Source organism: Giraffa tippelskirchi, chromosome 5, assembly GCF_054371585.1.
Source record: "Giraffa tippelskirchi isolate mGirTip1 chromosome 5, T2T-mGirTip1v1.2.pri, whole genome shotgun sequence".
In the NCBI taxonomy this organism is placed as follows: Eukaryota; Metazoa; Chordata; class Mammalia; order Artiodactyla; family Giraffidae; genus Giraffa; species Giraffa tippelskirchi.
This window is the reverse complement of record NC_137279.1, coordinates 17,981,971-17,994,650: the sequence shown is the minus strand read 5'-3', so window position 1 is coordinate 17,994,650 and position 12,680 is coordinate 17,981,971. Positions and strand designations below refer to the sequence as shown.

Below are 12,680 nucleotides of genomic sequence, written 5' to 3'. Positions count from 1 at the left end.
CTGTTTCCCCAGCCCTGTGTAAGTTCTGGTGGCTCTATGGTGGGGTTAATGGCGACCTTCTCCAAGAGGTCTTATGCCATATCCAGGTCTACTGCACCCAGAGCCCCTGCCTCTGCAGCAGTCCACTGATGACCCGTACCTCTGCAGGAGATACTCAAACACAGTTCTGGCTCAGTCTCTGTGGGGTCTCTGGGTCCTGGTGTGCACAAGGTTTGTTTGAACCCTCTGAGTGTCTCTGGTGGGTATAGGTTTGATTCTAAGTGATTTTGCCCCTCCTACCATCTTGCTGGGACTTCTCCTTTGCCCTTGGATGTGGAGTATCTTTTTTTTGATGGGATCCAACATTCTCCTTTAATGGTTGCTCAGCAGTGAGTTATAATTTTGGAGTTCTCTCAGGAGAAGAGGAATGCATGTCATTCTACCCCACTATCTTGAAATATGGATTAAAGTATCCATAGCTGTGAATTGCTGAGCATTTCCTGGTCTGTTTATGGGCCACAGAGACAGGATGATCAAAACAGAGTCCCTTTCAAACAATCATCAGTACGTAATTGTTCACTGCAGCTTTATTCATGACAACAAAAGGTATCAATACAAACAATCCAAACTTCTGTTGGCTGACCAAGAGACAGACAAAACCTGGCATATCCATACAGTGGCATGTTGTTCAGCCAGAAAAGAAATGAAGTCCTGCCGCGACAGGATGAACTGCAAAGACATCACACTAAATGAAAGAAGTCAGACACAAAAGGCCACATAGTGTATGACTACACTTATATGAAATGTCTGGAATAGGCAGATCCGTGCAGACAGGAAGCACATTAGCGACTGCTGGGGGATGGAGCGGGGAGGAAAGGAAAGAACTGCGTGATGGGTATGGGGGTTTCCTTTTGGGGTGATGAAAATGTTTGGGAGCTAGGTTGCGGTGATGGGTGCACACCGCTGTGAATGGACTAAATGACACTAGGTTGTACATTTTAAAATGGTAAATTTTATGTTATTGTACCACACAGACACACAAAACCCAGAGTCCCTGCCTTTCTGCATTCAAGTGAGAGGAGACAATTAACAGAGAAATACATATTTAAAATAGGAGCTGTGAAGACAAGACAGGCCAGGGGACAGAGACTGACAGGGAGGTGCCACTGTCCAGGGTGGTCACTGTTGGCCTTTCTGAGCATGATGTGAGGGAGAGAGCCCGGGAGATGGCTGGGAGGGGACCCTTTCAGGAAGAGGGAGCAGCAAGGACCAAGACCCTGAGGCAGGAGTGGGCTGGAGGGTGGGGAAACCCACAGGAGGCCAGCGGGATGGAGCTGCGGCAAGAGGGCCTGAAGGGGAAGGAGCCTGTGGCCACAGGGATTCGTGGCTGCAGAATGAACAAGTGGAGGAGACTGGCCAGGCTGGCTCTGGCTGTGTCAAGTAATACTAATGAGAGTTATGCAAACGGCATCCCTCTGGTCTTGGTTACCATGCAACACGGTCATGATTAGACAGATTTGTAACTAGGTGAGGATTTTTGTTGTGCTTTTTGAGCGCGCACTGCCTAGGCAGTTCATTTATTTATTTTTCATTCAGGCAGTATTGAATGACATGTTGTATTTCACACATGTAGGTCTCCTGTTGTCCCCCTGCCTGGGGCTTCCCGATTCCCTCACTCTGCTTTTTTCTTTCCCGCTGTGCTTGTTTACCACCACCCATACAGGTGTGTACGGCTGCATGGTTAATTTTTGTGTCCTCTGGGCTAGGCTACAGTACCCAGTTATTCAATTACACACCAGCCTTGTGCTGCTGTGAAGGTATTCTGAGGATGTGGTAAACATCTACGATTAGTTGACTTTTAGAAAAGGAGCTTACTTTCTATAGCATCTCATCAGTGGAAAAGCCTTTTCTGCAAAACTCAAGTCTCCCTGTGGGAGAAGATATTCTGCCTCCAAACAGCAACCTTGACTCCTGACTGCCTTTCTAGCCTGCTGGCCTGCCTTGCAGACTTGAGATGTGCCAGCCTCCACAATCAAATGAACTAAATCCTTGAAATAAATCTCTTTCACATCTACATCTATGCATACACATACATAGCCACATACTCACTCATATATTTCCTATGAGTTCTGTTTGTCTAGAGACAGATACCATCTCCTCCCCTAGAAGCAGGGTCTTGTCCATCTCCTTCACAGCTGTGTCCCAGAGCCTAGAACTGTGCCTGGTAGTCGGAGGGGCCCAATCTGTATAGTCCAGTGGATAGTTCTTGTTTATTTGTTGTTGGCTTTATTGGTTGTTGGCTTAGCTTGAAAATCAGGAGGGAAAAAAAGGGGAAAAAAGAGCCACGACAATCTTATCTGAGCTGGGATTTCCCGTGGGGGCCCAGGGCTATAGATCCTGCTCTTGAGTGTGTGTCTATTTGTAGCTGAGGAAAAACTGCAGCGGTTAAGAAAGGTTGCAGATGTAAACTCAAGTTCGGGTTCTCCTAGCAACATGCCCTCCCACAGCTGCTGGCTGGTGTAATTCAAGCACCAAGTACGTACAGCTGGAGCAGTTCGTGTTGTTGGGAGAACAGGGACTCCTGACTGCTGTGGTACTAAGAGGGCCATAGGGTGGGCGGTGCTGTTGTATCCCCAGTAATTGTTTAATAGCAAGGTGTGCAGGAGGAAACCGGTGAGTGGGAGAAAGAGGGGCAAAGCACAAGCTCTAAAGTTTGTTTGTTTAGGAGCTAATGGTTAGTGCAAAGCCTCTTGGTTCAGAAAATGTCCCAAATGGGTGTGCAGTTAGGGACAGAACCTGTCAGAGCTTATGGAACAAACAATTCCACGTGCCTGGCTTTTAGCATCCATAGGTCATCTGGATCACAGCATTAAGTGTGAGGCTGGATTGGGGGTGGGGTCTAAACACAAAAGGATCAAACTGGCATTGGTTGGGGCCGAGAGGGATTTGGGTTTCTAGATTTTGCCTTCACTTTGCGGACCACGGACCATGGGGTCACAGAGTCGGATACGACTGAAGCAACTTAGTACACACACATAATTACATTCACAGACCATCCTGACCTCCATCTTCTATCCAGGGCTGAGTCAGCCAGGTTGACCAGCTGAAAAACAAACCAGGACACCCACCCAGGTGGTGGCCCTGCTTCTCACTTTGTTGACTTCAAGGAACATTGATTAGCCTGGAGAGGATGGTGTGGTGTTGGCTGGGGGATGGAGAACAAGAGGAAGAGGGCTAAAGAAAATTCCACTCATGGCCGCCCTTATAAAGTGCTGTTTGCAATTGGTAAGCACCCCGTGTTACCATTTCTACTTTATAAGAGAGGAAGCTGAGCTGTCCCAGAAAGCGACAAAGCTGTGAACTCGGCCCAGCTCTGTCCCATTCCGAAGATCATCTTTTTTCTCCCGTATCTGTTGCCAAGGTGGGGTGCTACGGGATTTAAGTAGAAATAGGTGGAGCATACCTTGGGCCTCTTTTCTAACAGGATGCCCTACAGGAAATTTAATTCAAGTCTTCTCTTAGAGAAGCCTCAGAAGTAGGTAGCAGGAAAAACAACAGTGTGATCATTAAACTGATTTTATCTTCCTCCTGAACACACAGAAAGACTGTTTCAGGGCTCCTACTGCAGTAGGGTGGTGTCATGGGACTGAGTTTCTGGCCAATGGATGGGGCTAAAGGAATAAACACTCCTGTCCAGCTTGGTCCTAAAACCTGCCTGCTATGGCCACGTGCTTTCTTCCCAACTCCTGGTTGGATGCAGAGGATCCAGGGTGGGACTCCGTAGCCATGCAAGATAGTGGAGTCTCTGGGAAGAAGCCTGGGCACCCCAATAACTTTTCAGAGCGGAATATCTTCTACCCTTGGTGATACTGGACTGTGCCTGAAAAAAGCCTTTGTTGTGTCAAGCACTTGACTTTAGATGTGTTTGTTAGAGCAGTTAGGCTATGCTGATTGATACAGAGCATACATGAGGGTATGTGATAAGATCACTTTTGGGGGCGTGCCAAGAGAGTGATATTTGGCAGAGATGTTTCCATGAGGAGGTGGGAAGGAGCCTCGTGGTGTCAGAGGGGTAAGATTTAATTAGCCACTCAAAACTAGGAGAAGAGGGAACCAGTGTGTGTGTAAAAATAGCGGTAAACACCCTCTAGGGAGACCCTTTCTGAATTGTAGTTAAAGATAATACTCATAAAAGTTAATTTTTTTGTAGATTCACTTTTCTAAGTACTTTACATGGATTATCTCATTTAACCTTCATAATATCCCAGTGAGGTAGGAGCTATTAATGTCATCTCCACTTTGCAGGTGAGGACATTTCCCTATCACCAGAAAGTTAATGGCCGAGCCGGGATGGGAGTGCAGGTACGTTGGCTATGAAGTCTGTCTCTCAGCTACGACGTCTGTCTCTCGAGTGTGCAGCAGCCCTTTTTCACGAGGACAGGATTCAGCTCTCTTGCCTAGTTGTCTGAAAGAAAGGCAGAAGTAATTTGGGTGGTTTAAATGTCTCAGGTTGCTGTTCGAATTTTATGAAATGGCACCAAATGTTCCTGGAAACATCCGGAAGGAACAGGAGTGCTGGGGTGATGAGGAGGAAGACAGTGGGAATGGAGAGGCCAGCCTGCGTTCATTGTAGGTTTAAAGAGAAGGTCCCGTGTAGACCTGTGCTCAGGCAGAGGGAACCACAGGGGCAGGACTGAAAGTGGGGCCCTAACTGAAAGTGGGGTCCAGATGCTTACAGCTCAAAAGCCAATAAAGGGGCCAGGTTGGTGGAAATGCGTTTGCTTTATTTTGGATGCCAGCAACCTGGGTGGTGTGGGGGTGGGAACAGACTCCTCCTCAAAGGCTGACTTGCCGCCCCCTACCTTCGACAATCAGGAGGCAAGAGCTTTTACAGGCTGAGGGAGGGGGCTGCATGCAGAAACATCACAGTCAGCTCTGACAGTCATCTTGCGATTGGTCACGCAGTGCTCTGACTAGCGTCATCTTGATTGTTTTAGGTACATTAATCTTCAGTTCCAGGGTCGATTTGTTCCCAATTCCTTGAGGCCAGTTCTTGGAATTGGGGCAGCTTATGTCATGGCTACAGTCTGGTCATCACGTAGTTAACTTTTCCCACCTGGTGGGGGTTTCAGTATCTGTAGGACAGCTCACAGGATATGGCTCAGAATATTATTTACAGCCCTTGAGGAGGAACTAAAGATCCCTGACTTTGCTTAATGACTCAACGGTTATTATTTAGTCTTGCTGGACTGTTTGCTTTTGTTTCTGCATTTTCTCACTTCTCTGATTAAACTTCTTCTTTGGCTAAAGTTTTTCCACGGACAAAAGGCAGGCAGAGGACGTGAGGGGCAAGGACCTTAGGGTCCTGCTCTGTTTCACTCTGAACCTCCCTGGAGCACGTTGGCTTGTCTGCAGAGAGGGCTTTGGGTGGGAAGAGCACTGACCGCCCTTCCTGCTCTGTGTCCTGAGAAAAAGGACACGTCTGGAGGTATCTTATACAGGGGACATACTTGGTCAAAGTTTATTGAATCCATATGCCAAATACTTATAAAGTGCCTACTGTGTGCCAGGCAAGGAATGCTGGGCATACACTAGTGAGTAGAGAGACATGGCCGGATTCTAGACGATGAGTGTTTCGTTGGAGGACCAGCCAGAGGTCACAGGCACCACAGGTGTGGGGGTGGGGTGGGGAAAAATTGAGAATGGGGAGTCCAGCAGCCTCCAAAGCCAAGCCATGCAGCCTGGCTGGGATGGGCGTGGTTACCTGCTAGTGTTTTCAGACGAGAAGCAGTTGGTGTTTTTGGGTGGCTAAGTTGTGTCCCACTCGTAGCAGTCACAGTGCATTTCAGAGATGCGGGAGGGAGGGTGAATGAGTCCTTAGGGGTTGGCTGCCCTCAGGGAGCCCGAAGGGGAGCTCCTGAGTGGAAATGTGCACAGTTCTTTTTGGGACCAGCAGAGACCATGCCCAGAAAAGGCTCTTTCCATTTTTTTTTTTTTTAAAGCATTTTATTTATTTATTTATTTTTTAACACCGAAACCATTTTGTATTGGGGTATCACCGATTAACAATTTTGTGGTACTTTCAGGTGAGCAACGAAGGGACTCAGCCATACATATACATGTACCCGTTCTCCCCCAAACCCCTCTCCCATACAGGCTGGTACATAACATGGAGCAGTGTTCCATGTGCTATGCAGTAGGTCTTTGTTGGGTATCCACTTTAAATATAGGCCCTTTCCATTTTTGATGTCACTGTGGGATTGACGTTTGATTTGTTCGGTTCCACAGGCATTCAGGTGGAGCTGAAGTCTTGTGTTAAATGAGGAAAAACCTATTCACTGGTTGGTCTGGAGTCCAGAGATGTGATTTGCTCTCCGGGGCGCTGCACGGAGGCAGCCTGCCTGCCTTCCCCACTGACAGTAGTGCACTTATACTGTGGACATTCCGTACTGTAAGTGTTTTCGCTGATGAATGTCTGACCTTCGGCTGCGGGTGACTTGATGTCCCAATTCCTTAAATGGGGTGTGTTCTGAGTGCGAGCAGGGATAGGTCCCTGGACTCAAGGATATCCCTGGGCTCAAGGGATATCTAAGCTGGATATCTAATCTTATTAATCTAAGCTGGGTCAGGAGTGCAGACTCTTCCTTTCTTCATGTTCCAGGTAAGCTCTGGGACCCCCATACATTTGCCCTGTCAGGTTTAGTGAAACTCACAGGTAACTTACAGGTGAGTGGGCAGGATTCCAAAAATAGCCCTCTTCCACTCATCTCTCCTGAGATCTAGGCCCCTGTTCCCAGCTGCTTTCCGGATATCTTGCCACATTTCAAAGTCACTATGTCTCCCTTCCCTCAACCATCATTTCTAGAGTCTTCTCCATGCCAGGCCTGCTAGGGGTGGGAGTCAAAGAAAAGATGACACCCTTTCACATGACCGGTCTCTCTCTCTCTCTCTTTTTTTTAAATTTATTTATTTATTTTTTTTGGCTGTGGAGGGTCTTGTTGCTGCAGTGGGCTTCCTCTAGCTTTGACGAACAGGGACTACTCTAATTGTGGTGCATGGGCTTCTCATTGCGATGGCTTCTCTTGTTGCGGAGCACAGGCTCTAGGCATGTGGGCTGCGTAGCGGCGGCTTGGGGGCCCTAGAGAGCTGGTTCAGTGGTTGTGGCACTTGGGCTTAGTTGCTCTGAGCACATGGCAGGTCTCTCTTGAACTCATCTCCTTCCTCCTCTGGACCAACCATTCCTTGAAGGCAAGGGCTGCTTTTGCTCCTGGGTGTGTTCTCAGCACCTTCGAGTTAGCACATATTAGATGCTCAATAAAACACTGTTGCCAACATGTTGAATGAATGAAACACCTGTCTTCCAAAGGCTTCAGGGTGTTGGGGGAAGCAGAGAAGGGAACCAACAGATGGAGTTCACCCTGCACACGTGTTGGGGTAGAGGGTAGCGGGAGGAGAGCATTTAACTATGTCCCCAGGGTGTGGGGCTCAGGGACAGCTTGCAGGGGGAGGCAGCTGCGAACTAAGAATATGTGGGAGAAAGGATAGGGCACAGGGGGAAGGCCATTCCAGATGCCAGCAAAGCAGCCCACGGCACCAGCTGATGGAGTGACAGTGTATTCTGGGCAGTAAGAAGGAGGTGAGGGTAGGAGGCCCAGGCAGGTGGACAAGCTCATCTTTTCTGCAGACCAGCCCTGCCTTCCCTGACCTCCCAGTTTCTCTGGAGCCACCTCAGTTCTCCTGGAGACTTTCCTACACATCCTATCTTCTCTCTTCCTCGGGACTCTTGTTCTCTGGCTCTTGTGCTCAGCCTTCCCCGCCCTGGGGCCTCCATTCTGGTCCCACCGCCCTGCCCTTATGTTTTGCTGGCCTGGTTACTGTGCAGGCCACCGAACTGGCCCTCCTGCCCTTGTCTTGTTGGGCTCCAATCCACCCCCATACATTTCTGGCAGATTCTTCTTTCTAGGGTTCCATCCTGACTATAGCCCTCCCTGCTTAGTAGCTTTCAATGGCTCTTAGGTGTCTACAAAATTAGGCGAGGGCTTCTTGACTCAGCATGCCAGAACTCCAACCTGAAGATCTACCTAACTTTCTAGAATCTTCCACTGTCCACATTCATGCAGCCAGCACCAAACTGGGCTCTTTACTTGAGTTCATGCTGTCTGGACTATCTGTTCCCACGTCCCCAAATGTCTATGGGGTCCTATACACCTTTCAAGGCCAATCTCCAACTCTGCTCTCTCTGTGAAGCCTTTCCCCACTCCCTGATAAACTTTATGTCATAGCTCTTACCTCGTGTCACAGCTCAGTTCTAATCTTCCCTGGGCATGAGGGATTGTCACCAAGGTTGGCAGCAGTGAGGAGCTAATACATGCCTTTTGGTTAGAGGACTCAGACCCTAGCAACCACTATCCACAAAGTCCCAGAAGGAGACTCAGAGGAAGAGCAGAGAAGAAAGAGGAGTCACATTTGATGGCAGCTAGACTTGGGCTCCAAACTGGAGTCAATCGGGCTGAGCCTGGGGGCCTGAGTTCTCCCTAAATCTCTGCTCTTCCTCTGCTCTGGGCATCCACATGGAAGGACAGGGGAGAGGGCATCAGCCTGGGCCACTGAACTGATCAGCTGCAAGACGAGAGGAGAAGGATGGGCCAGCCACTCCACCCGACCCCTACCCAAGCCTGTGTTTTAGGAACAATAACCACACCTACTTGCAAATACGGGCCAATCAGTGACCTGCAGTCTGCCCAACTGGACGAACATTCTCCCTCCTTGGGATAAAATAACAGGGGAGGTATGCAGAGATGGAGCCCTGAGATGTCTCTTCTTACTTCTGGAGTCCTTCCAACACCCAGCACAGCAATGGAGACAGTGGGAACAACAGGGACTGGTTGGATGAATTTGAAACCAGTGCTTCCAGCATGAGTGGTGGTCTGGGTCGGCCCTCATGTCAAGGTCCAGACCTGCAATCTCTAGACAGGATGTACTGACATCAGAGTGAACCCTCTCCCTGCCTCCCATTGAGTACATACTCACTGGTGCTCAGTAATGTCAATGGGCCGCTGAGCTAAAAGGAGTCAGAAGAGATGTATAGGAAGGTTTTCACCCAAAGATCCTGGCTCTTTTTGAGAGGCCATCACAAGAGAAATAGATATTGCATGACAACATGGGAGCCAAGAGGAAGGAAAGCCTGAGAAGCAGAACATATCGGGGCAAAGCCACTGGTCAGTGGAAATACATGGGCTGTCAGACCCCCTCTGGTTAGGAAGAGAGGACTTGGGGGAGGAAGGGGCCATGGGGACTTGCTTAGGGACCCTGCATCAGAGGGCGCTTTTTTTTTTGAGCTTCATATTTTATTTTTTTGAATTGGAGTATCATTGCTTTACAATGTTGTAATAGTTTCTGCTGTTCAACAATGTAAATCAGCCATATGTATACATACGACCCTTCCCTCTTGAGCCTCCCTCCAACTCCCCCACCCCGCCACCCTTCTAGATCATCACAGAACACTGAGCTGAGCTGCCTGCGCTATAAAGCAGCCACCTACTAGCTGTCCATTTTACCCGTGGTAGTACATATACCAGTGCTACTCTCTCACTTTGTCCCACCCTCTCCTTCCCCTGCTATGTCCACAAATCCATTCTCCATATCTGCATCTCGCTCTGCAAATAGGTTCATCAGTACCATTTTTCTAGATTCCATATATATGCATTAATATACAATATTGGTTTTTCTCCTTCTGACTTACTTCACCAGAGGGGACTATTAAGAGATGAGTCAACCAGGGAACTGAACCCCCAAACTTGTGTCTGCCCTGCCAGGTGCTGGGGCTTTGGTCAGCTTGCCCCAACCCTCTTGTATAAAGTGGGTCTTCTGGCTCTGCCTCCCATGTAAGGGCTGTGAGGGATGCTGGTTGGCTCTCTGCTTTGTTTTGGGGTGGGATTTGGAGCCAGGGCTGCCTCACATTTCTCTCCTTTACTCTGATGTCAACTTCTATCCTCTCGAGGGTTTCCTCCCCGTCATGGACGCTGAGGTAGGGGCAGCTTTGTTCTCATGATACTGGGCCAATGGATGTGGGGCCTGGACTGCACGTCCAAGGAGATCAGAATGGGACCAGCAGGTGGATTTGTTCTCATAGAAGGACAATGCCTCTGAATCATCTAGTGGAGGTGTTCACACAAGTCCTGAACAGATGTCCGCGACTGCCAGGGATGTCCCTGGCCGAGATGAGTGCCCAGGGTTCCAGGATTCTGCCTTTGCAGTGGTTCCGAATAGGTAATTTTTTTTTGTCTATTTCTTCATCCTCCAAATGTTTTAGGAGGGGGAGATTCATACTGTCTATTCCACAGGTTTCCTAAAGAGTAAGCTGCCTTCTAAATTCAATACCGAAAAATCCCCAAGACATCCTTGATCATTTACATTTCCCATATGGAACCTCATGATTTTGGATCTCAACTACACGTTCCTTTCCTGCACTGCCAAATTAAAAAAATCTCTCTTTTGAGGAGCTTTTGATAGTCAGGACTCGAGGGTCTTACCTTCAAGCAAGTGTATTTGTATTTGCCTCATGTCACATGGCTGCAAAAGTCATTAAGGATCAGAGACTTGGAATAGTGAAGGTTTTGTTCTTCCAAATGCCTTCCCCAGCCTTATCTTGAGTCTCACAACCCCTCTGGGAGGGAAGCTGGGTAGGTGTTGATTTTTATCACAATCTTTTGCAGATGGGGAAATCCAAGCACCCACTGGTATGGGGGCAAGGAGCCAGGACAGAGCTGGGGGTTAAATCTGGACCCTCCCTGCATCCTCTTCCCTAGGGGCCACCCACAGGGCAAGGAGGCTGCTCCTGGCCTCAGAGATGCACATGCCCTCTATGTTTGCCTCCTCATCAGCCCAGAGCAATGCCAAGAAGTCAGGATTTCAGGAGACAGGAGCCTCAGCCCCCAGTCAAATATTCTTTTATGGGCGAAGAAGCCTGGGGACCCAGGTATGTAACAGACAAGGGAGAAAAGGGACCCAGCCGACAGCCTTGCTCTCCTAAATGAATTAACTTCATGTGGCATAGAGTCTACCAGCCATTTTGGAAGTATTCTCTCTACCTGCCAACCTTCCGTTTCTTTTGCCTTTTCTCTCCTTTTGCTCCCTGCAGAGGCCCTTTGCAGCTAGAGCCCCTGGCTCGATCGAGACCTTCGATTTTGCCGGCTGCCCCGCCGCTGATTCTGCAGGTCGCCACTGGGTGGCGCAGCCGCCCACGGCGTGCAGGCTCGGGTCGCGCGGCTCTGGGTGCAGATGGTGCATCCTGCCTGCCATCTCCACCAACCCCACGGGAGAGCCGGGCTCCTAGGGGCGCTAGAAAGAGGAGGGGAACGGAGGGGGACGGTCTTCCGGGAGCCTAGGGGGTGGCTCCGAGGCTGTGGGGCCAGGTGGGGCTGAGCAAAGCTCAGGGGCCTTTAAGGAGAAGTGGATGTGTTCCTGCCTCCCATGGGGCAGGACAGGGTAGGGAAACGTGGAGTGAGCAGGGGTTGCTGGAACCTCTTTTCCCCCAGGGAAGCCCTCTCAGGGCTGGGGTGGACTTCAGACCACCTCCTTCCTCACAGAAGGCGCTGGGAGCGGGCAGGGCCGGGCTTCTGTGTACAGTTTAGCTCAGCTGCCCTCCTGCTGCTTTAATTCATTCTTACAACCACTGTTGATGTGGGGCTTCTAGGCACTCGGACTACAATGGTCAGCAAAACCAGCCACAATCCTTGTCCTTGTGGAGACTTTATCCTTGTGGAGCTAGTTGTATTAGTAGTAGTGCTCAGCCACGTCCAACTTTGCGACCCCATGGACTGTAGCCCGCCAGGCTCCTCTGTCCATGGGATTTCCTAGGCGCAGGAGTACTGGAGTGGGTTGCCATCCCCTTCTCCAGGGGATCTCCAGGGGACCCAGGGACTGAACCCCCGTCTCTTCCATCTCCTGCATTGGCAGGTGTGCTCTTTACCACTGGTGCTACCTGGGAAGCCCAGGAGCTAGTTAAGGAGACAGAGATTAATTAATCACATCAGTGACACTTTCAGAGATCAGTGTTCTAGAGAAAGCTCCTTTTTCTTCCTAGCCCCACTCCATACCCTCCCACCCCAGACCCACTTGGCATGTCTGAGCCCCTATGTGTCTGCTAAGACTCTAGCTCAGAGCTAAGAGGATAGATGGTGACTTAGAAGGGAGATCACAGGTGTTATTTTGTTTGGCCTTATCCAGAATGGGCTGGCATGGTTCTCCTGGGGAGGCTGGCCTTTTAGAAGAGGATGCTTCTATCCAGAAAAAAAATTCTGGGAAAGGCTGGGAAAAAGTCTTTCAGACTTGGGTTTGAATCTAGACTGTCACCTGATTTGTAGTGTTTGCCAGTTTCTCTGGCCATCTGTTGGTGGATTTCAAGTAACCAATGTGATGTCACTAAATAAGGAGCTGGGAAGAGATGTACAAATCTGACTTTGACAGCCTGTGTGAGCATGTGCCAACGCACCGGTGGCAGTGTCTCTCACTAGTTGTGTGAACTGAGGCAAGTGATTTAACCATTATAGCTTCAGTTTCCTCATCTGTAAAATGGGCTAACAATACCTCTCTCAAAGTGTTGGTGTGGAAGTTAAGTGACTCACTGTTGTTTTTACCTGTCTTACTGAATCCTTATGGTGCACTTACTCATTCTGTTGACTTGGTTTCGTGTTTATTTC

The 12,680-nt window shown here is 49.3% G+C and overlaps 1 protein-coding gene across 1 annotated transcript in view; it reads left to right on the top strand.

Moving 5' to 3' along the window:
* Window positions 1–12,680, top strand: part of CACNA1E (calcium voltage-gated channel subunit alpha1 E) — a 659,107-nt gene that overhangs the window by 14,004 nt on the left and 632,423 nt on the right. Inside the window, exons 2-3 of the mRNA XM_081485817.1 lie at window positions 4,285–4,341; window positions 6,268–6,430. Of these exons, the coding sequence (XP_081341943.1) occupies window positions 6,299–6,430 (132 nt within the window). The 5' untranslated portion in view covers window positions 4,285–4,341; window positions 6,268–6,298. The remainder of the gene's footprint in view (window positions 1–4,284; window positions 4,342–6,267; window positions 6,431–12,680) is intronic.